At 37.8% G+C, this 23,441-nt stretch overlaps 2 protein-coding genes and 1 long non-coding RNA gene across 3 annotated transcripts in view; 1 reads left to right on the forward strand and 2 right to left on the reverse strand.

Annotated features, from left to right (window-relative positions):
• LOC117573149 (cholesterol 7-desaturase nvd) overlaps positions 1 to 23,170 on the reverse strand; it is a 40,385-nt gene extending 17,215 nt beyond the window's left edge. The window contains exon 1 of the mRNA XM_052007679.1: positions 23,085 to 23,170. Within this exon, the coding sequence (XP_051863639.1) occupies positions 23,085 to 23,159 (75 nt within the window). The 5' untranslated portion in view covers positions 23,160 to 23,170. The remainder of the gene's footprint in view (positions 1 to 23,084) is intronic.
• LOC127566109 (uncharacterized) overlaps positions 1 to 23,441 on the forward strand; it is a 117,789-nt gene that overhangs the window by 28,365 nt on the left and 65,983 nt on the right. The gene's annotated exons all lie outside the window — the stretch shown is intronic.
• LOC127566111 (uncharacterized) lies at positions 4,272 to 5,429 on the reverse strand. The gene is made up of 3 exons (XR_007955402.1): positions 4,989 to 5,429; positions 4,665 to 4,861; positions 4,272 to 4,590 (listed from the first exon to the last, which is right to left on the reverse strand). It is a non-coding gene; the product is annotated as an uncharacterized LOC127566111 (long non-coding RNA).

The following is a 23,441-nucleotide window of genomic DNA, read 5'->3' on the forward strand; positions in this document are numbered from 1 at the left end:
ACAATTCAACCGGATATTGCGACGAAAAAAAAATACAGCGAAATAATGCCGACAAATTTAAGTATCAAACGACGCTGTTAGAAATGTACTATATGCAGTTATCAGTGATCGGCACTCTTGGTTGTGTGCCTAGCAGCGACACGAAGATTCTAACATTCTCACTAATTTCTATTAGTTCTAGCAGTCGCCGCCTTAGCTTATGCTAAGGAATATGTAATTATATGGAAGGAATATGTTATGGAAAAGCCATGCTATTGAATTAAATTTATTAATTTTTTTGTTTTGATTAAAAAATTAATTTATTTTATCTTAAAACCTATTACGAACATGGCAACCACAAAAAAACAAAATTTGATTTGCTCCTTTCGGTTAGAACGTCTTCCGGATATAACGACGTAAAATAGTCGGTCCCTTGAAAGTCGCTATAACCGGATTCTACTGTATTTGAAAACAATTCTCGTAAAGAGAAACCCAAATACCGCAAATCACTTAGCTAACATTCATGTAATAATCAAAGTAAAACTAACTAAACCTCCAACCTCAAAGCCGTTGCCGAGAAAACCTGACATCTGCCCGGACGACTGCCCTGGACTTCTGCATAATGCAGCATGCAAATCCACCTGCATGACACCTCGACCAGTGCCAAGACTAGAGCTGGGAAACTATCGATGGTGGTGCCATTCAATATTTTCAACGATTTGGAAACGAAAATTCCATACAATCGATAGTGTCGCTTTTTTTTTTGCAGATTTTTATAAGAATTTAAATTTTAACAAATTCGAATCTATGTATATTTGATATATTTTGTGCTTAATCCTATAACTACAACTAGGAAGATAAGAGATCCAAATTAATATAACATTTCAGTAGAAAAAAAAGAAACAAAAATGCGAGATCAACTCCTTAACAAAACAAAAAAATATATGATATATGGTGGCTACGTGGGATGATGCGCCCGCGATTCACAGTAGCGCTTGACGCTGTGTCCTTTTCATGATGGGTAGGTAGCCTGCCACCATACTAGAATACAATAGGTGAGGATAGGGCGAACAACAGAGATGTATATCCACCGCATAAGATTACGAGAGAAGCCACAAGTGCAGCTAAGCATCTTTTCGCCATTTACAAGGCTCCGGTGGCCTTCTTCACCCTTTCTAACACGTTAAGCTTCCATGACAGTTTGCTGTCCAGGACCACACCTAGGTATTTCACTGCCTGGCTCGGCTTTAGCATAGTGCAGCCTTTTTTTGGGGGGACCATGCAGGTACCTTATAGCTCTTCGTGAAGAGGATAAGGTCCGTTTAGTGAGCCCGGCTGATTCGGCCCATGCTTTAACTTCCCGTAAAGTAAGTTCCATTACAGAACTGAGGGTGGTTGGGAATTCCCAGTTATCACAATGCTTACGTTATCCGCATAGGCAATAACCTTGGGGGCCCGTCTAATGAATTTTTGAAGTAGTCTATTTATGACCAAATTCCAAAGGAGAGGCGAGAGAACCCCACCCTGGGAAGTGCCATCTCGCACTTCCTTTGGAATGGCCGCATCACCCCACGAAGCCACCACCCGCCTGTCACAAAGAAGGCGGTTGACCCACCTGTGGATCGCTGGTTCCGTGTTAACTGAGGTAAGGACCTTCATAATAGCGTCAGTGGTGACGTTATTGAAGGCGCCTGAAATGTCAAGAAATGCACCCAAGGCATATTCTTTATAGTGGTCTGCTTTTTCGATGGAGGCTACTAGAGCATGGAGAGCTGTCTCAATGGACTTGCCCTTTGTGTACGCATGCTGATTTGGGGACAACATTGAGTTGAGTTGAGTTGCTTCTGATGTGCAAATCAAGTAGCTTTTCCAATGTTTTTAGCAGGAAAGAGGTTAGGCTGATAGGTCGGAAGTCATTTAGAACCACATGACTGCATTTGCCCGCCTTGGGCAGGAAAATTACTTTCGAGGTCCTCCAAAGAGTGGGGATATGACCCCATGCGAGGCACGCCGAATAGATTCCCGATAGCCACGGAACAATCGTGGGCTTGCTGACTTGCAGCATTGCTGGCGAAAGTCCATCGAGACCGGGCGACCTGACCTTCGCAAAGGAGTCGACAGCCCAAATTATTTTGTTATCTGTAATTAGACCGGCAGGGGGTCTCATAACTGGGAGACTAGGTAAGAGCTGCCAGTCACTGTTCTCTATTCCAATGTATCCCGGGAAACGAATGAGAGCATTGCTTCAAGAGTTCCAGCGCTGCTCTCCGTCCACACTCCATCGCCCGACTTGAGCAGACTAGGACTGGAAGCCTGCTTGGACAGCAGCTTCCTCAGTCTGGAGGTGTCCTTAATATTGTCCAGGTCTGAGCAAAAGGTTCTCCATGAAGACCTTTTAGATGATCGGATCATTTTCTTGTAGGACTTCAGGAGAGACCTGTACTCTTCCCAAACATATTCGTTGTCCGTCTTCTTAGCAAGTTGAAACATGCTAGTAAGCTCCCCACGTAGCGATGAGAGATCTGGGTTCCACCAGGGTGGCTTCGATCTTCTCGTCGGTCTTGAGAGCCTACAGGATTGGCGAAACGCGGAAAGTAGTCCTGCTAAGGGGACATTGACAGTAGTTTCTAGGTCCTGTACCGAGTTGATGTTACACGGCGGACCAAGAGACTTGGAAACAAGGCTAGAGAATTTCGCCCAGTTCGTATTAAGGGGATTTCTGAACGGCTGAGCCACACGTTCCCTGTTTAATGGAATGGTAAACTAAGTACATCCATTTTACCATTGATCAGAGAAGGAGGGTCTATCCAGGGCCCTCCACTCTTCTACATTGGTACACTCAGTCGCAATAGTTAAGTCCAGCACATTACAAAAGGTGGGGCCTACATAGGTAGATACCTCACCTCTGTTGGCTAGTCTAAGCTTATAGTTTAGGATAAAATCAAGAACTGACTCACCCCTGTCTGCATGGACAGTTCCTCCCCCACCTCCTCCGTCCTCGTCAGTCAAGCTGAGGTGCTGGGTGGCGTCGGTCATGCTCTCAAGACCGAGATCCGCCTCAACCTCCCCTGACCACAGCGTGTGTGTGTCCTGGTCGTTGGGATGACGTTTTTTGAGGCGAAAGTACACGCTCCTTAAGCCCCACGCCATCTTCCCATTGCGCTTCTATAGCAGATCCTCGGCCTCCTTATTGATCTGAATGATCACGTGCTGCCCACCACTGGGTAAAGGTTCATCAACCTTCAGCACGGACAAATCACTCGTCGGAATGGCCAGGTTCTGCTTTTTAAGCAGCTGAAGCGCCCGCTCGCCCTGCACAAATATGGGGAAAAGGACTTTCGCCTTCGGCGAAATATTATTCCTGTCCACCACGTCCAGCTTGGCCCCCTCCCACAGTCCGTCCAGTTTGGGTACGGTCGCTTGCAGCCACTGCAATGTTGGGTCGTCCTTGCATGTCAGGATCTTGACATCATTCATCCAGCCAGTGCCTCCGAAAGTAGGCATTGGACTGTCTGGGACATTCTCCATCCTGACAAACAGTGCGTCGACCAGCTTACTATGGGTCAACCGCCACCGCTCTGCAGACTTTTTCCCGTTAGGGTCCCTTCTATCTATGAAAGCAACGGCGAGATGCCGCCTGGCAGTTTCAGCAACCGTTGCTCTCTGTCTCGTTCTGTTCGAGTCCGTTTGGGTGGAGCCAGGTGCTCGCAGCCTCTTGCTCACTGGGGCTCGTTGCTTGGGACTGTCAGCGGACCGTTGGCGCTTGCTTGCTCGACTCGACCTTCTTGTTGGCAGGGCCGGTAGAACCGGTCTGCACTTTAGTGTCTTTTGGAAAGAGGCTAATTTGCTTTTCACGCATCCACATGTTGGCCCAGGCAAGCCTCTCCTGATCCTTGACGGACAGGTTTGCTACACCACTGAGTCTTGCGTGAACGCGGGTCGCCGCCTTATTTTTGGCCTTCTTCAGCCCCCAGTGCCCCGCTGCGCAACCTTGGAGGTGCTGGCGATAGGCCGATGTGACTGAAGAGGAAGACGTTCCCCCTCCACCGTAAAGATTGACGCAGCGCTCTTTTGGTCCAAGTCGGTTAAGACCACAGCACCCGCGCGCACCAACCTCGAATTTTTGTTTGTGGCAGTGTTGTTGCAACTGATTCGGCCTGCTCCCACCGCATCAGAGGTGCGACCGCTGCCGACACGCAGAGAGGATAGAATGATAGAATGAGCAAAGCAGGGTATATTTATTTTCTGAAGCAAATCACACGCTTTATTAATATATATTAATTGAGCTCGCACTATGGCAACAATTTTAGAAGATATTATCGAAAACGGCTTGTAAACTCTCTTGAATATGTTGTGCCGAGTAATTTGTTTCACAAAGTAATCTCTTTGTCGACAAAACAGCAATTTGCAGCCTAAAATCATTTGCGACAAATGTGCATGTGACACTAATGAATGCTTCCTTAGCCTGAAACATCCAAAGATCCGTTCTAATAGCGCAAAAGTCAATTTTTTGCAGTATATTATTATATTAATTTTTTTTCTCACACAGCGTACATAGTCCACGAAAAGCAATTAACTCTATAAAACCAGAAAATATTGATTCTGTAAACTCTAAAATAAAAAACAAGATTTAAATAATCTTACAATTCCAGCACAGTAAAAGCATATTCGTATCTTTTTTTCACCTTGCTTCGGGAAAATAACTTGTCTTTTTAATCGGCCTAGGTGCAGACATATCTTTTTTAAAAGGAAATTCTGATGTCTTTCAAGACTTTTAAGATAATTATATTATAGATATAAAAGGAATAAGTCAAGAAGTTACCAAATCTAAGTATATAAATCCACATGACTTTAATTTCGTGGATTGACAATACGCTATTCCCTGTGGTGGAATATTAGCATTAGCGATTTTGTCGAAAATGTCCCTCCACAGTTAAAGTCACAGTTTTCAAGCTTATACACCCATTATAATGATAAATTCAGATTGAAAACCGAATATAAAAAATTACCTATGCCCACATAAGCAAGTCGAAGAATTGATCACATGCGGGATTGCTGAACCATCTGTATCTGAATATAACAACCCATTGTTATTTGTCATTAACAAACCATCCTTCGGGTCAGAAAAAAATAAATGGCGTTTAGTAATTGACTATCGTCAGATTTTCAAGAAATTAATATCTGATAACATTCCACTTCCCAGAATAGATAATATTTTGGATCAACTAGGTCGAACAAAATATGTCTTGCATGCTTTAACTTGAAGTCAGGATTTCATCAAATTGAACTCGAAAAAATGGCGTCTAATTAATTTCAGAGTATGATGCCTATTGCATTCTCTGGACTAGAAATGCTTGAGAAGGCATTTATTTATTTTTATGGATGACTTAATAGTCATTGGTTGTTCTGAGAAACTTTAAAATGATTTTTTTGAAAAAAGTCGGAAATACAACCTGAAGTTACATCCAAAAATATTAATTTTTTATAAATGACGTGACTTTTCTCGGCCATAAATGCACAAATAAAGGAATACTCCCAGTCGACAAGAAATATGACAACATTATGAACTACCCAGTGTCGCAAAATGTTGATAGAGCTGGACTTACAGATGCAAGTATGCAAGCATGTAGAGCGATTTTGATCTAAACCCATGATGGTGTCCAACTTCCCTTTGCTTATGCATCAATAGCTTTCACAAATGCAGAAAGTAGCAAGTGTACTACTGAGTAGGAATTAGCTACAATTCACTGGGCAATATTACATTTTCGAATAAATATTTATGGAAAACATTTTATAATTAAAACAGATAACCTACCCTTAACATATATTATCAATCCAAGTTGTATATTGACACGTATGCGGTTTAAATTAGAAGAATATGAATCACAGTCGAAGGGAAAAACAATTATGTAGCAGATTAGTTGTCAAGGAAATATAAAAAAGCCACTACAAAATATCAAAGTAGACACAAATCCTGCGTAGGAATAGCCAAAAATAGCCTACGCATGGAAAAAAAAAAGCTATGATATTAGCGATTTCTATACCAATGTATTCCATTGGCAGACGGTCAATTGACACTGTGTGTTAATATCGTTGAACAAGTTTCAATTGATAATTTAAAACAAATTGACAATGAAATATTAAATTCACAGTAGCTCTACTTAACACGGTGACCCTAATAGAAAAACAAAAAAAAGCTAAATTGTCTACATTCTATGAAGATCCAATACAAGGAAGTCACACAGGTATTGCAAAAACCTTGGCCAAGGTCAAAAGACATTATTTTTGGAAAGGTATGACTCAAGATATTTCTGAGGTTCATACGAAAATGTCAGCTTAAATCGGGCTATATAAAATACACTGAATTAATATTATGATGCTGAATTTGTTAAGAATTTTAAAACAGATCTTCTTGTTGTATTTTTGACCAACTATCTTGCTCTTCTTAAGTTTCTATTTTTGCAACTACTATATCTACATAACTTTATGAGTCTTTGCCAAATAATTTTCAGGTTATTTGATTGTTCAATTTGTGTTATTAAATTAGACAGTTGATTTGTATCAGTACCATCAAAATTTTTTAGAAAATTCAAATGGTTGAATTAAACACGGTATACGTATATGTTTTATGCTCCTCTTTGCGTTTGTTCTTTATTTCTTCAGGTTCGAGCACGTGTGCTGCTTTTCAAGTAATGAGGAGCCCCAAAAGTAAAATACATTAATCAGCTTACTGTGATATTTCCAGATTGTGATCTGGAGTATACATTTTCTTTTGTTAATCCTTTTTGTTAATTATGTAAAAATGTTATTCAAACTTTTTTCACATGAGACTTTTGTGTCCCAGTAAGTTAGAAAGTTGGATCTAAGCCTTTCGATCAATTATCATCGGAAAGTTTTGATTTTAAAATTGGTTACTTTAATTTCAATAAAGTGAATTTTTAAAAGTGTCAATTTTCTACAATGACAAGTTTTAATATTTATCGACACCACCCACAAAATATTGGGTGCCTCCTTCCAGCTGGGGTCTCCAGGCTGGGGACCCCTGCAATAGCGATTGACATGTTTTGGTTATCGTTTGTACCAACAGTGTTGCTTATCTTAGTCTTGATGGGTGTTATCGATACCTGGAGTATCGCAAATCGATAATAGGGGTAAGAGATGGCAACTTCAGGGGAGGAGGGGCTCATCACATTGGATGGAGAGTGAAAAGAAAACGTCAAGATTTTTCAGGAAGGATTAGCATGCGTAATTTGATCGTGGAGTCGAATAGAGAGCGCGGTAGGAGACGATGAGCCAGAAGATTGGGCTGGTCGATTTTCTCTGGTTTCATCGTGTTTTTATTCGAAAGTTGCGTCGCATATCGCGAAGTCAAAATATAACGACGCGCGACACCCAGACGGCCAGTTATCACCGCTGCAGCGAGCCCCGATTGCCAATAACCGTCGCATTAAAACGCAAAAAAAAAACTCAGCGACAACGAACCACGAGGGACGCCACTAGCCACCAACCGGAGAAGCACCGACGACGTGGGACAGGCTGTGTTGCCAACTCTTAATGGTCATTTATAGCAATGAAGGCAAAAAAATAGCCAAAAATAGATAGATTTCTTCAAAATTAGTAAATTAAAATAGCCGTTAGTTTTAAATAACAAAATCTTATATTTTGGTTCATTTAGTGTTGATAATTTTATTATATTTCTTCGTTAAGCAAATTGCTTAAAATTTGCCCAATTTCTTCCTCCTCGGAACTCAAATACTTTCCCATTGTAGCAATCTGTGAAAGACACTTATGGGGGACGTCGTTCTGAAATCAGCATTTTTCAGCTCGTTGCAATCCATATCTAAAAAAGAATTGATGGCTTTACAAGGTTCACCTGGCTGAAAACAGGTCTCCCATTGCATTTGACCATGACACTATGGGCAAAAAGTCCCGAATTGCGGCATTTTTATATATTTTTTGGTGTTCCGTATTATTAAATTGGCTTTCTTTTTTGAATTAGAATACTTTAAGAATTCTGAAACACATTTTTAAAAAATTTTAGACTTCGTTGGTTATTTATTATTCGTCCATATTTAAAGATCTGGTGGATCGTATAAAAAAAATATTGGCGGGAAAATTTTTTCTGTGAGTTTTATATTCAAATATTAAATCAAGCAAAAAAGCTTGAATACGGAATTTAATCGTCAAGGTATGTAATATTAATTATTAGCACTAAATTTTTAGTGCATGTATGCATGCATTGTCCAATCGTGCAATGTGTTCTTGGTATGTTTTTAGGATCCTGCTAACAAATGTATCTGTGTTTCTGTGGAGTGTAACTGGTGAGTCTAGGCCAATCGAGGCAGTTTTAAAACTGAATGTTATTAACTAAAATGTTAACAATCAAATAGTGGTTACCACTTTTGCCCGATTTTGCCAAATTTAAGGCAAAATTCAATGTTGCAGTTGTATTTACGTTTTGTTATTCAACGATGCTTGGGTTTTGGAGCAAAAACAACCGTTTTGTTTTGAAAAATATCAATGAAAATGAATTAAGTGATGTTCAGAAAATCTTAATAAAAGATAAGCTTATGCAGTTTTTCGGATTGAATAACACTACTTTGCGAAAATGAAAGTTTGAGTTTCTTAAGATGCTGTTCCACGCGAAAAGCCTGGTTGTAAACGCTTAAAGTATACTAAGGCAAGACCAAGATTAAAGTGCAAATTAGCATTTGAACTAGTCTATGAAACAAAAAGTTCAGTGCCACTATTGTTGCATGCCGTTTTGAAAAATGTTTACATAATTTTAATTGCTATAAAATGTGAGTTTGAGATATGCTTTCAAAACTTAAATTAGGTACTTGATGTTCCTTTAAGTTAATACAGTGGAGTGGCATCCAATGTCTCCAATTTTGCATAAAGTAATGATACACTGGCACCAAAAATATGGAAACCTTCATACCTTCATTGTACAAACGCGATATGTTTTCTCATGCAAAGAAAAACAGCCGCCTGAATACTATAATCTAGAGATGGGCGCGTGTCTAAAATTTTCAACACGACACAACACGAACACGAAAAATTTTTTTTTGTGTAACACGAACACGCACGGTCGATTTTGGTCCAACACGAACACGCACGAAACACGCACGAACAACACGAAATTTTTTTTTCATATTTATTTCAATTTTGTATCATATTACATTACAATGTAATGATTATTTTGAGTCAGTGAGCTTTTATTAACAATAACCTTTGTTGGAGCCCGGATAAATAAAAAGACGCGCTAAATTTCTTATTAAAAGTAATGGTACTTTATTCACTTTTTATTACATTAAAGGTAAATGCGCATGGCGAAAGTTAACATAAAAAACATTAAAATTAATTCATATTTTTGTATAAAAATACCAGTTTATCCAAATTGCTGCTGAGCAATCTTGTTCTGCGCTCGCACAGAACCATGCCAGACGTTGAGAACACTCTTTTCGCTCGTAGCTGAGCTGATTGGTATATTTAAAATTTGCTTTGCCAGTTTTTGAAGACACTTAAGGTTATTAGCGTTTCTCCAAAACTCTAAAACATTGTTTTCATTTTCTTTGCCGCATTTGTAATAGTTATCTATTTCAATGTCGACAGCGCTGCGCTCTAATTTAACCTTTTTAGCATTGGTTTCATCTCTAAATTCAAAAAAATCCTGGGCTTCATTAGCCGATGTGCTTTTCTCAGGACTGGTATTTTCAATTGAATATTCAGATAATATGCCTTTGATCGTAGCAAAAGTGTCATTTCTTTCCGTTTCTGTTAAAAAATTAAGCTGCCTAAACGGCGGGTTTAAAAAAAGACCGACGTAATGCAGGTTGGTTGGCTTAAGACGCTTATCAAGTTGTAAGAGAGTATTAGTTTTAAGTTGAGATATAACAAATGAATCTAACATTTTTTGATTACAGTGTGATTTTAATTTGTTGTACCAAAGAACATAAATATGTATGGTGGGTTCTTTTTCGGAACTAAATTTTTCAGAACATTCTTTAAAAGGTTTTAAGAATTCTAGAACTTGATTTATAATTTCAAAGTCAATATCAGCAATTCGATTCGATTGATTTTTTTCACTTAAAAGATATTTTATTTCATCCTTAACGTCAAATATGCTTTGAAGCATAATATACACCGAGTTCCATCTAGTTTGTACATCTTGTTTTAGTGACTTGCTGAATTTATTGTTCAACTCTGAATGCTTGAAATATTTAACCAATTTCTTCGACGCATCAATAAGCTGCCTAATTTCATAAATTGGATCCTTTTCGAGGACATCGGTCATTAAAAGATTCAAATTGTGGCATGCGCACGATAGTCTCTTAAAATTATTAAAAGCCGAAACAACATTTGCTCCGTTGTCGGTGACAATTACAGAGTTTATCAACTTATTATCGATGTTAAATTGTTTTAAAATGTCGGTTACATGCAATAAAATATTAGCTCCGGTTTTTTTTCTCTGCCTCGAATTCTTTAACACCCAATATTTTAACATTTAACTTAAATTCAGCACATATATAATGAGCGCTTAAGCTTACAAAACTCCGCTGCGTGTACGAGTCGGTCCACATATCCGTTGTGAAGGCTAATTGTTGTTCTATAAGCGCTGTGCTTAGCTCCTTATGTATACGCTCGTATTCCTTTATCATGACGGAGTAAGTAAGAGTTTTTCTCGATACGGATACATCCTTATATTTTTGAACGCCATATGCAGCTCCTAGATTTATAAGGGCTTGAGCATACTCCTGGAATCCTTCGCCTAAACAAAATAAAAAGTAATTACATATATATACATATTAATTAATATTTAATCCACAGGTGCCCAAGCTCAGTAGCTCTTTTCCACAATACACACAAATAAAAAAACATTGATCCGATGATACAAAAACAGCGAGTTATGAGCTTGGGTACCACTAATTTAACACTCATATTCACACAAATAAACTCGGCACTGTACATATGAATGTGTGTAAATGTATATGTGTACATACAATATTGCATATATTTTAACTCACCTTCGGTGACGCTGAGAGGCTGTAAATCCTTAGCCACGAAAGCCAACTGTTTGATGGCCAGGTTATTTATGACATTTTGCGGAACTTTTTTATGCACAAAAGACGGCAAAGTAGGTTGGCGTGCGTCCGCTTGAACGCACATTTGTGACGATTTAATACGCCGGTTCCGGTCTTCGGCGTGTATGCGAATACAACTTTGCACTTTTTGCAGCACACAAAGTTTAGGATCTCACCACAGCATTCAATTAAATTAAACGTCTGCCAAATAAGACTTTTGGCTTTCGAATTGTTAATTAATTTGTATTTTTCGTCCCCTTTGGCAATCGCTTCTTGAATTTGAATGCGCCTCTCCATTTTTATCTTTCTAGCATCCAGCTCAAAGAAACAATGTGATCGTATGTGGTCTACAGTGTGGCCAATTCTTGCTGAGGAAATATACTACTAAAAAATAGTGCAGTCGAGCAATATTGCCAATAAGGCAAAAAAAATCAAATTTTTTGCTTCGTGTTGTCGTGTTGTTTCGTGTTGTCGTGTTGGAGTGCGCAGCACGAGCACGCACGAACACGCGAAATTTGATTGCGTGCAACACGAACACGCGTGTTGAGTCGTGTCACGATGTGACACGAGAATTAACACGACACGCGCCCAACTCTACTATAATCTCCTGATGTTAAGCTTCCAATAACAGAGGCATGTGTAGACAATAATTATAATCAGGTAGAAGATAGAGAAGATAATGAATTCGAAATTTTCGGGTAGAGATCCCTAGAGTTGGAGGAACTCTGCCCTTGTGAAAAATAAATTATTAACTGGGCATCAAGGTATGGAGTCACAAAACATAATATTGGGCTCTAATTAATTTTTTATTTAATTTTGCATGGATCCAAATCAAATTTAAAATGTGAATTTGCTAAAAATATATTAGTTTAATAAATTTAGTTTAATTTAAATATTTTATATATAAAATAAATATTTGTATATATTTAAATATAATATATTACATTAAAATATTTTAAAACAAATTTTTTGAAAAAAAATCGAAAATTATAACCTCATGGTAAGGTGGGCGGGAAGGAAGGCGTGGTCCAATTGAAAAAAGAAAAAATCCGAAATTCGGTCTATATTTTTTAGGTATATGTACAAAGTTTCATGTTTCTATCTTCAAAAATGGTAAAAATGCCGCAATTCGGGACTTTTTGCCCATAGTGCAATGGATTGCAATGCGTTCACGGATGCCATTTTTGGTACAAATGTACCAAAACTGGTATATTTTTTATACGTTGGTACATTAGCTCACTTTTTTTCATATTGGTACATTTTCAATATGCCTAGTCTAGTATTTAAATTTTTCATAAAATTTTTTGTTCACACATATTTTTTTTAACAAATGGTTCTGTTCAACCAGACAAAAATTTTGTATCAGTTAGAAATTGAACCATGACTAGCACTGGAAAATATCGCATACAGTCGATTTGCGATGTTTCGTGTCAATTGAGAAAATATGTATGTGCCAATGTAAGGTCCATCACTATGTAAACAGTTATATATTGTGAATCACAATTTGTGATTCATACAAATTTCTAAGTGAAGAATTGAATTTAAGACACTAAATAACATAATGTATTGCAAGGAATTGATTGATTGTAATGACCTTCACTATGTTTGGTCTACAAAAGACTGTTCATTTTTAAAAATTAACTAAGATAGTATAAAATTTGATTCATTATTATTCAAGTGAAATTTCTGTTTTTGATTTATTTATGTTTGAAAAGTATAATTGATTAAATAAAATTTCTGTTTTTGTTTTCTTTTATATAGTAAATACTATACTCTAATTTGAAGAAAAAAATGAAATATGAAATAATAAAAGATAATTTAAAAAAACGTTAACAAAATATAGTATTAAAAAATACCCAAAAAAATTTGTGGTACATTTTTGCTAAAATTGGTGTATTTTTTTTTAAATTTTGGTATACAAAATTTTTTTGGAATGGCAACCGTGAATGCATCTATCGCTAAAAATCTTTGAGCGATGTTGCTACACCCCACACAAAGATGACGCTAATAAATTTCCGCTGTGGCAACTCTGTCAGCCACCTATTGCCCGTATGCTGGCAACACCAAACGATTAGTTGGGCAACCCGTGAATGGATCGCAGCCAACTTCATGGCGAAGCCACTTCAACTTGTGCTTTCTGTTACGCTAGTTATACGTTTAAAATAATCAATAAACTTTAGTTAAATACAACGGCGTTTTCATTAAATCTCTTACACCATTGAAGACGCCAAAGTGGTGACAGCGAATGCAAAAACACAACTACAATTTACGTTCAGTGGAATTCCAAGCTCATGACACTGAAGACGTATTTTTTGACGCAAACATGCAGGCACACGATCAAAACCTCGCAGAACAACTGCGGGATGTGAAGCAGCAACTCGAGCAACTGCAGTTACATGGCCAACCAGCTGGATTGTCAACAAAACTAATCCTCAGCTTTTGTTTTCTCAGTTGGACCGTGAAAATGATTACGTGTTTTGTTATGTTGATGACATTCTCATCATGTCGAGCTCGGAAGAACAGCATAAGCAACACGCGCAAAATGTTCTTAACATTCTTAAGAAACACGGATTGGTCATCAACCGAGACAAATGCAATTTTGCTCAGGCAGAGGTACAGTTCCTTGGCTATGTGGTTAGCAGAAAATGCATAAAACCACCACAGGACCGAATAAGCGCGATGTTGAACTTCCCACAGCCACAAACAATCTGTGAATTGGGCCGATTCCTGGGAATTTTGAATTATTACCATTGTCATTATGCCACTGGTCGACGGATATAGGTACTGCCTCACAATGATTGCCAGATTCTCTCGCTGGCCGGAGGCGGTCCCTCTTCGGGACATGACTGCTGAGACTGTCTGCAGAGCTTTTTGGAATTGCTGGATAGAGCGATTTGGTTGTCCAAGGATCATAACTTCAGACCAAGGAACGCAATTTGAATCCGCACTTTTCAAATTATTAGCGAATCTCGGTGGAAGCAATCATATCCATACAACTCCGTACCATCCACAGTTAAATGGTATGATCGGGCGCTGGCATAGGTCCTTGAAGGCTGCGTTGATGTGCGACTCCGAGACACCGTGGCTAAAAGTGCTTCCTACCGCCCTCCTTGGCTACGTACTTGCATCAAGGAGGACTTACGGCTGCTGAGATGATTTATGGACGCACACTTCACCTTCCTAACTATTATTTTGCAGATTTAAATTCGTCGCCAAGACCAGCTGAGTTTGTGAGTGAATTTCGAACCAGCACACAGTGGCCGATTTGGTCTCGCTAGCGGCATTTAATTAATAACTTCTAAACTAAAATAGATGTCTTCAGTCGGTTTTTTTCACTGATCAGAGAAAAATCATAGAATTTTTTAAGTTAAAAAAATTTTTTTTTTAAATTTTGTTTTTAATTTTAAAGATTTTTTTTTAATTTAAAATTTTGTTGTACTTTTATTTTATTTGAACTTCAATTAACATATTTAATATATAAACTTTATCTAAAAAATGATGGGATGATGGAAAAAAATGGGATGACTTCTGAGTGCAATACTACAAAAAGATCCCTTTTTGGTACTAACACTGTGCCTAAAAAGTACCATAGTTTGAAGGCTAGCAGGTACTAGCAGTTAATATTACACATTTTGGACGCCACTGATTCACTTTCGGCTAATAAAAGAGTTAGACTGAATCCACTTGAATAAAGTAAGTTCGACTCCACGAAACAGATACGCTAATCCGGACTCGTTGTTAATACACTGAATTACCACTACGTTTTATGAGCTACACATTTATAGACCGGTCACAAACATTGATTTTTTTTTAAAATACATACCTTGAATATAATAAAAAACCAAACTTCAAACAAATTCACTAAAAATTGTAAATTTCCGAGGAATTCGAAATCAATGCGCGAAAAAAGAAAGAATTTTCTAGAGCTCTTTGCAAAATCATATCGTGTGTTTGATCGTTCACAGCTGATGATCAGTTGATCGTAGAGCTTTTAAAAGGCTTTTAAAAATCTAATCAAAGCATCTGCTATCAATATGTGAAAAAATATTAACGGTTTTTTAAATTTGAAAATTTGAATTAAATGCCGCTAGCGAGACCAAATCGCCCACTGTGCAGCATGCAAGCGCTAAGGCCCATCTCGCCAGCACACCACAGTAAGCCAAAACTATTCATTCACAAGCATATCCACTTATGTTCCCATGTGTTTGTGAGAACCGATGCCGTGAAGCAACCGCTGCAACCACTATACTCTGGGCCATACCAAGTGATCGACAAGCTTTCAGATCGAGTTTTTGTTATTCGAATTCCGTGGACAGACTGAAACCAGCATACTTAGAGAGCAACGACTCTAGCAACGAGACGGAGGATTCCTTGACCACAAAAACTTGGTGCACAAAAACTTATGAAAGACGTGTCTAGAGGGGGAGTACAGTGGCAACTCTGTCAGCCAACTATTGCCCATATGCTGGCAACACCAAACGATTAGTTAGGCAACCCATGAAAGCAACTTGTGCTTTCGATTACGCTAGTTATACGTTTAAAATAATCAATAAACTTTAGTTAAATACAACGGCGTTTTCATGAAATCTCTCACACCAATGAAGACGCCAAACCGCCTTAAAAAATACAAGTAACCTAAAAGTTTATACTAACACTAATCAATTATTACACATCTAACATTTATTTCACAAAAAATTTATTTCTAACATAAACAGAACTTTAATAAATATATTACCACTAACCTTATAATACATGGATGCATCATGTCTTAAAGCAAAACGTATCATTCGCAACAGCATGATAGCAACCCCAGAAGAGCCGAGCGCTGCGATTAGAACTCCAGAGCCTCTTCGGCTCATTTCGAAATTTGATGTTCGAACAGCAGCGCGCGGCGTACACCATGATACAATAATACAATGTATTATTACATTTATAGATATACACTGCTGGTCTTAGGTTAGACGCACGAACTTTTTTTTTTAAATAAAATGCTATATTTATAATAATGCTTATTCTAAGTGTTCAAAAAGCTTTTCATATCAGAGTTCGAAGCTTGTTCGAAAAATTTGTACTCACAGCTGGTTGATTTGCGAACAAATTTCAGAAATTCCAGAAATGTCTATGGCAATCACGCGTGTTTTCGGTTGGTCATTGAAATAGACGCACTTTAGATTTTTTGTTTTGCGTAAACAAGTGCAGTTTTTTGTATTGAGAAAATATTAAAAATAAACAAATAAATTATTTTAGAGCTTTAAAGTAAAAATGGGAAAAGCTGGTGTTATGAGCTTACTAGAACGTTAAAAGGAAGACTTTTTCACTCGCAAGGACTGTCCAATCGAAACATTGCCAAAAAGATAAATCGCAGCTCCAGGACTGTTGATAGACATTTAAAAGATCCAGAGGAATATGGAAAAAACTTCAAAGGAAAAAAAAAAGAACACTATCTGAAAAAGCAGTACGCAAAATTGTTAGAATTGCATCAAATTCGACTAAGCCCGCAGCTAAGATTAAGGAATTAGCCGGAGTAAAAGCAAGGCTTGCTGTTCAACTGTTCAATCAGAAATGCAGAACACCTAAAGCGTCTAAAAACAAAAAAAAACAAGTAAGAAAGCTACAGTCGAGTGTACTCGACTGTGAGATACCCGCTACCTATTTTGAATAAAAGCAATATATTTTGCGGTATAATTCTCAAATTATACCGAATATACTGAAAAAATAATAAAAATATACCAAATGGTATATGTGGTATATCGATATAGCACCGCATCCAAAATATACCATAGACGGCAGAATATACCAAATCGTCAGCAAAACCAACTAAGACCCCTAGTAAGTAGGCGTTTTTGCCCATACAAAAGTATTTCTTCAATAACTACGGCAATTTTTATCGGATCGGAACCAAATTCAGGAATCATAACTACTATAGTTATTATTGTATATACCAAACTTCGCAACTCTAGCTTTAAAATGATGCTTCTTATTCGATTTTTTTGATTTGTGGGGGCGGAAGTGGGCGTGGCAAAATTTGAAACAAACTTGATCTGCCTGCAAACATAACAAATGCTGTCTATCTCTTATAGTCTCTGAGATCCAGTGTTTCATATGGACAGACACACATACAGACGGATATGGCTAGATCGCCTCGGCTGTTGACGCTGATCAAGAATATATATACTTTATAGGGTCGGAGATGCCTCCTTCTACCTGTTACATACATTTCCTGCCGGCACAAAGTTATAATACCCTTCTACCCTATGGGTAGCGGGTATAAAAAGCGCCATGAACCAACTTAAAGGCAAAACACCAGATAGGGACCGAATCATTTACCCAATGATTAAAAATCTACCAGATTCGGTGATTCTAAGGCTACTTAAACTCTACAACAATATCCTCAATGCACACATCCCACAGCAATTTAAAGTAAGCAACATCATACCAATATTAAAACCGGATTCAAACAAAGCAGAAATACCTTCATATCGTCCTATATCTTTAAATAGTTGTCTATCCAAAGTCATGGATAAAATAATATCTAAAAGACTATGGTGGCTAGTTAACAACAGCCAGCTACTCGATAATCGTCAAATTATTTTTTATTTCTCTGGTACCAGATTAGTCAACAATGATGTAGATATTTCCGCTTCTGGGGTTGTCCTCAGGTCCAACGTCGATAGGAATGTTACACGGTTGGTTGTCACGGGAGTCAGTGTGAAGCTCACTGACTATGTTGCACTATACACACTTTTTCGGCGTCGACTGTAGTGGTTGTGGTCACCCTACTACAGCTAACGGGAAGAGTTGTGATTCGTGCGAATAATATGAAAACGTGGCACGCGGCGTGGGTGAAATGGTTGTGAGTGTGTAATCACACTGGCCCAATCACACTGTACACGCTGTTCCGGCGTCGACTGTAGTAGTTTGTAGTCACACTACTACAGCTAACGGGAAGAAATTGGGGGTTCGTGCGAATAATATGAAAACGGGGCACGCGGCGTGGGTGAAATGGTTGTGAGTGTGTAATCACACTGGCCCAATCACACTGTACGCGCTGTTCCGGCGTCGACTGTAGTAGTTTGTAGTCACACTACTACAGCTAACGGGAAGAAATTGGGAGTTCGTGCGAATAGTATGGAACGTAGCACGCGGCGTGGGTGGAATGATTGTGAGTGTGTAATCACACTGGCCCAATCACACCGTACACACTGTTCCGGCGTCGACTGTAGTAGTTTGTAGTCACACTACTACAGCTAGCGGGAGAGTTCGGTGTACTTCGCGAAGAATCGTAACCGGGATGTACGGTGTAGGTGAGGCGAGTGTTGGTGTGTAATCACACTGGCACAGCCGCACTATATACACTATTTCAGCGTCGACTGTAGTAGTCTGTAGTCACACTACTACAGTGAACGGAAAAAAAAATATGCGCGTTGTGCGAAAAGGAAAACAACGACGAACGAAAGACGCGGCGGAAAAGAACAATATCTAGCGTATATCGTTAGTGTGGTTGTGTTAGTGCGTTGTCGCACTCGAGTGGAATTATGCAATAACAATGCTACTGGTTATGCGTAATCGCATATGTTAAACGGGGGAGCAAAGGGGAATAATCAATGTGTAAGTGTGTATCAAGCATTGAGCTTGAACGTACCTGTAGAATATTCGTGGGTGACGTGATGGAACTTCTCGTTGTAAATTTTGCACGTGGTTTTTGTTCAAGACTTTTCTTAATGGCACTCGCGGGTAAAAGCATTTCGCACTGGCAAGTTCTTATCAGAGAGTGAGTCCGCTCCTCCTTCTCTCGCCTTTATCTAGGTCAAGGTCTTGGCTCTGCCAACTTGCTTTTACTTTCTTTTCCCTAAATTTGCGCATGCGCTGTTAACTCACTTTGCGTTGCACTTGCGCTGTTAACTCAGCACAGCTGGGTGAGTGACCATATATGAGAGGAAAACTCTGGTATATATATTTTTGGGCTATTGTTTTATTTTGAGGCGGAGTATGGTGCGTCACAATATATAATAAACTTTCTAATTAACCGAAAAATTTAAGTACAAATTCAAAACATACAATCCCAATCCTTGCCACTTGAGAATGGAATCCCAAAAGGATCACCATTATCCGTAATCCTTTTTGCAATTGCCTATAACAAACTCAATAGAATCATAGGTTTTCACAAATCGATGTTCGAATTTACAGCATAACTATTGTAATAATTATAAAAGGGAAGCACACATAGATTAGTTAGTAATACAAATTTCTAAAAGACTAAATATTATGAAATGCCTCTATAGCACTAGTTTCAACTGCCACATTAAAACCATTATTTATGTAATCAACTCAATTATCTTGTCAAAAATTGATAGAATAGCATTCAGAGCATTCCGCTCCTCACCAATAAACAACTTACTATACGAAGCTAACATTATACCAATAGAACAGAGAACTAAACATGCCATATTTAACAAATTTGAAAGCTACAGTCGAGTGTGCTCTACTGTGAGATACCCGCTACTCATTTTGAATAAAAGCAAAATATTGCGGTAATAATCTCAAAATATTAAAAAAAATATGCATGTGTTCTCGATTGGGATTTGAACTCGAGCACCACCGACCGGGATTCGAACTCGAGCACCACCGACCTGGATTCGAACTCGCACACCACAATTACTATAGTAATTATTGTATATATATCAAAAAAAAAAAAAAACAAAAAAAGCTTGTACCCCGACCGCGTTCGAGCCCGAACACCACAACATGTTCGGCTTGCAGTGCAAGTCTTGCACTCTACCACCAAATGCTGTCGGAAAAAATTTTAGCTCTACCTCTCATAGTCTCTGAGATCTAGGTGTTCATACGGACAGACGGACAGACACACAGACGGACATGGCTAAATCGCCTCGGCTGTTGACGCTGATCAAGAATATATATACCCTATGGGTAGCGGGTATAAAAAAATGATTCAAAATGATTTCCACCGCCAAGAAAACACTTCTAGAACAAATTATTGAAAAAAAGTCTCGAAAGCAAAACGAATCCCAAAATGTACATCAACAAATAGGAAAATTCGATATACATATGCACCGACTCACTCTCTGCCCTTACAGCACTAGAAAACCCAAATAACTCTACATATTATACATACTATACATTAGAAATCAGAAAAATTATCTATAAATACAAATACAAATTCAATCTGATATGGGTCCCAGGCCACTCCGGCATCATAGGCAACGAGCTTGCAGATCAAGCTGCTAAGCAAGCAAACGCACTGCCATTAATATCAGAAATAAACTAACGTTTTAGATACTCTTAAATACATTAACAATTACACTACAAACTCATTAACACCAAAAAAACAGAGCAATATCGAACTTTTAAAACCAACTATTTCTCGAATAGAGACCATTAAATTTATGAGACTCCGAATAGGACACACTAAAGTGACACACACCCACCTATTTGATAAAACACCTCCACCCACATGCCAACAATGTAACCTTAACCTTACCGTATCACACATATTCCTATCACACATATGACCTACCTACATTGAACACAGGCGTATGTTCCTCCAAAAAAACTTTAAAAGAAATAGTAGATCCCATGAATATAACCACAACTATCCAAATTCCTTAAATCCATACATCTTTACAACAACATATAAGTTTAACCTTTCTGTACATAAATAGAATAAGTACACACATATATACCTCACATATATTACCTCATATTAAACAAGAAAGCTACAATCGAGTGTACTCTATTGTGTTTAAAAATTTTGCCACGCCCACTTCCGCCCCCGCAAATCAAAAAAATCGAATAACAAGCGTAACTTTAGAGCTAGAGCTGCAAATTTTGGTGTGTACAATAATAACTATAGTATTTATGAGTCCAGAAAATTTGGTTGCGATCAGATATTAAAGAAATACTTTTGTTTGGGCAAAAACGCCTACTTACTAGGGGTCTTAGATGCTTTGGCCAACAATCTGGTATTTTGTGCCGTCTATGGCGTATTTTGAATGTGGTACTACATCGATATACCAAATATACCGTTTGGTATATTTTTAGTATTTTTGTAGTATTTTCGGTATATTTTGAAAATAATACCGCAATATTTTGCTTTTATACAAAATGGGTAGCGAGTATCTCACAGTCGAACACACTCGACACCCGCTTTTCACACTCATAATAATCTTTGGAATAATGATTACTCGAGAATAGACTTTGATCGTGATCCGAATCGTTTCTATAACTTTGTACACTCAAAGCGTAAATCGGCATCATCGCCACCAATCTAATGATCGTAATGCAGATTTATTTTCAGATACATATGTTAACGGCAATACCATCGAGTGGCACACATTAGAAATAAATTGTTATACCCACTACCCATATTGAAATTAAAGATATTATTACTTTGTGTCTCCATAAAATGTAAGAATCAAGCAGAATAAGTCACCTCCAACCCAATGAAGTATAAAAATACAGTAGAATCCGGTTATAACGACTCCGCTTATTGTGTCAGTCCGGTTATTGCGACGAAAAGTCGATGGCTTGGTTGGTCCCCATACAACCTTATATGAAAGGGCCTCCGCTTAGTACGTCTCCGCTTTTAGCGACAAACCGCTTATACCGACAAAATTTTTCACAATTCAACCGGATATTGTGACGAAAAAAAAAATACAGCGAAATAATGCCAACAAACATATGTATGTATATATATGTATACATATGTTCTTGCTCTGAGTCAACAGCCGGTACACAGCCGGATCTCAGAGACTATAAGGGATAGAGATAATTTTTTTTCGACAGTACTTATATTTTTCGTAGATCAAATTTACGACCACTTCCAATCGATAAAAATCAAATAACAATCATAACTTTGAAGCTAAAGTCGCGATTATTAATTAATCTAGTATTGCAGTACCAATTTAAACAACGGAGAGCAGAAATCAATAATTGTAGGGTATGTAACAGACAGAAGGACACATCTTCCACCACATAAAGTAAATATATTCTTGATTAGCGTCAACAGCCGAGACGATCTAGCCAAGACCATCTGACCTTCTGTTCGTTTTAAACACTGGATCTCAGAGACTATAAGAGAAAGAGCTACAAAATTTTCGACAGCCTTGTTATGTTAACACGTAGATTAAGTTTGTTTAAAATATTTCCACAACCATACGCAAATCGACAAAAATCGAATAGCAAGCCACAGAAGTTATTTTAGAAATACTTTTGTATGGCAAAAATCGACTACTCGCCTCGGCTTTCGACACTGATAAACAATAATTACACCTTGTGAGGTCATAAGTAAAAAGTTATAGTAATCATTTTATCGATGTATTAGTTTTGTATATTTTTAAAGCAAAACGACACTTGTATTAAAAATGGGTAGCGGGTATCTTACAGTCCAGCACACTCGACTGTAGTTTTATTACTTGTTTATTAAGCCCAAGAAAATGCGTTGAAATGCCATTAGCTATTCACTTATAATGAAAACAATTTAACAGCAATTGCCTGGAAAATTGACCACACAAAGTTATTGTAAACAAAGCAAAAACAGGTGAGATTAAAAAGATTCTTATGGTAAGGGGCTGTCCATATATTACGTAATCACGTTTTCTGCGATTTTGATTTCCAATCGAAGCTTACAGCTACATTTTTATGAATTATTGCATTCGTTACTTATCGACGGAGTAATCGGCGCAAAACCAATTTTTGAATAAATACTTTTAACAACAAAATTTTTATAAAAAGATTACGTAATCATTGTCCAAGACCCCTCCCTCCCCATGTAATCAAACATAATCATTTCCTTGACCCCCTCCCACCCCCTAAGTGATTACGTAATATAATATATGGACAGCCCCTAATTTATAAATTTGTTTCGTCGAAAGCGTTGAGAAATCATAATGTTTTTCTACGACAAAAAATGTATGCGTTCGTTATCAAACTATCTCTTTAACTGGGTCCCGAAGTCACCTTAACAAATTAATCGGGACCAGTCTACAGTTGAATCTTACTTACATATCTGCAACGACTATACAATACTGGATATCTGTGCGTATACGTACGTATACACATGCATACATATGTACACATATTAAATATTCATTCACACTTGAACACAATCGGTGCTGATAAGTTTTTCAAAGAAATGCAAACGTTTTGTGAATAAGGCTTAAAATCATACCAAGTGAAATTTTGTAAATAAAGGAAAATTATTTTTTTATGTACATATAATCTTTGATATAATGATTACTACCCCAGGTATAGACCAAAATTTTATTTTTACCAATTCTTTTTATTCCCAAAAAAAAAAATTTACAAATTTTAGTTTCAACTCTGGCCCTTGTCATGTTTTTGTTTTTAGGACTGAGCATG

The sequence above is a fragment of the Drosophila albomicans genome, chromosome 2R (assembly GCF_009650485.2).
Source record: "Drosophila albomicans strain 15112-1751.03 chromosome 2R, ASM965048v2, whole genome shotgun sequence".
In the NCBI taxonomy this organism is placed as follows: Eukaryota; Metazoa; Arthropoda; class Insecta; order Diptera; family Drosophilidae; genus Drosophila; species Drosophila albomicans.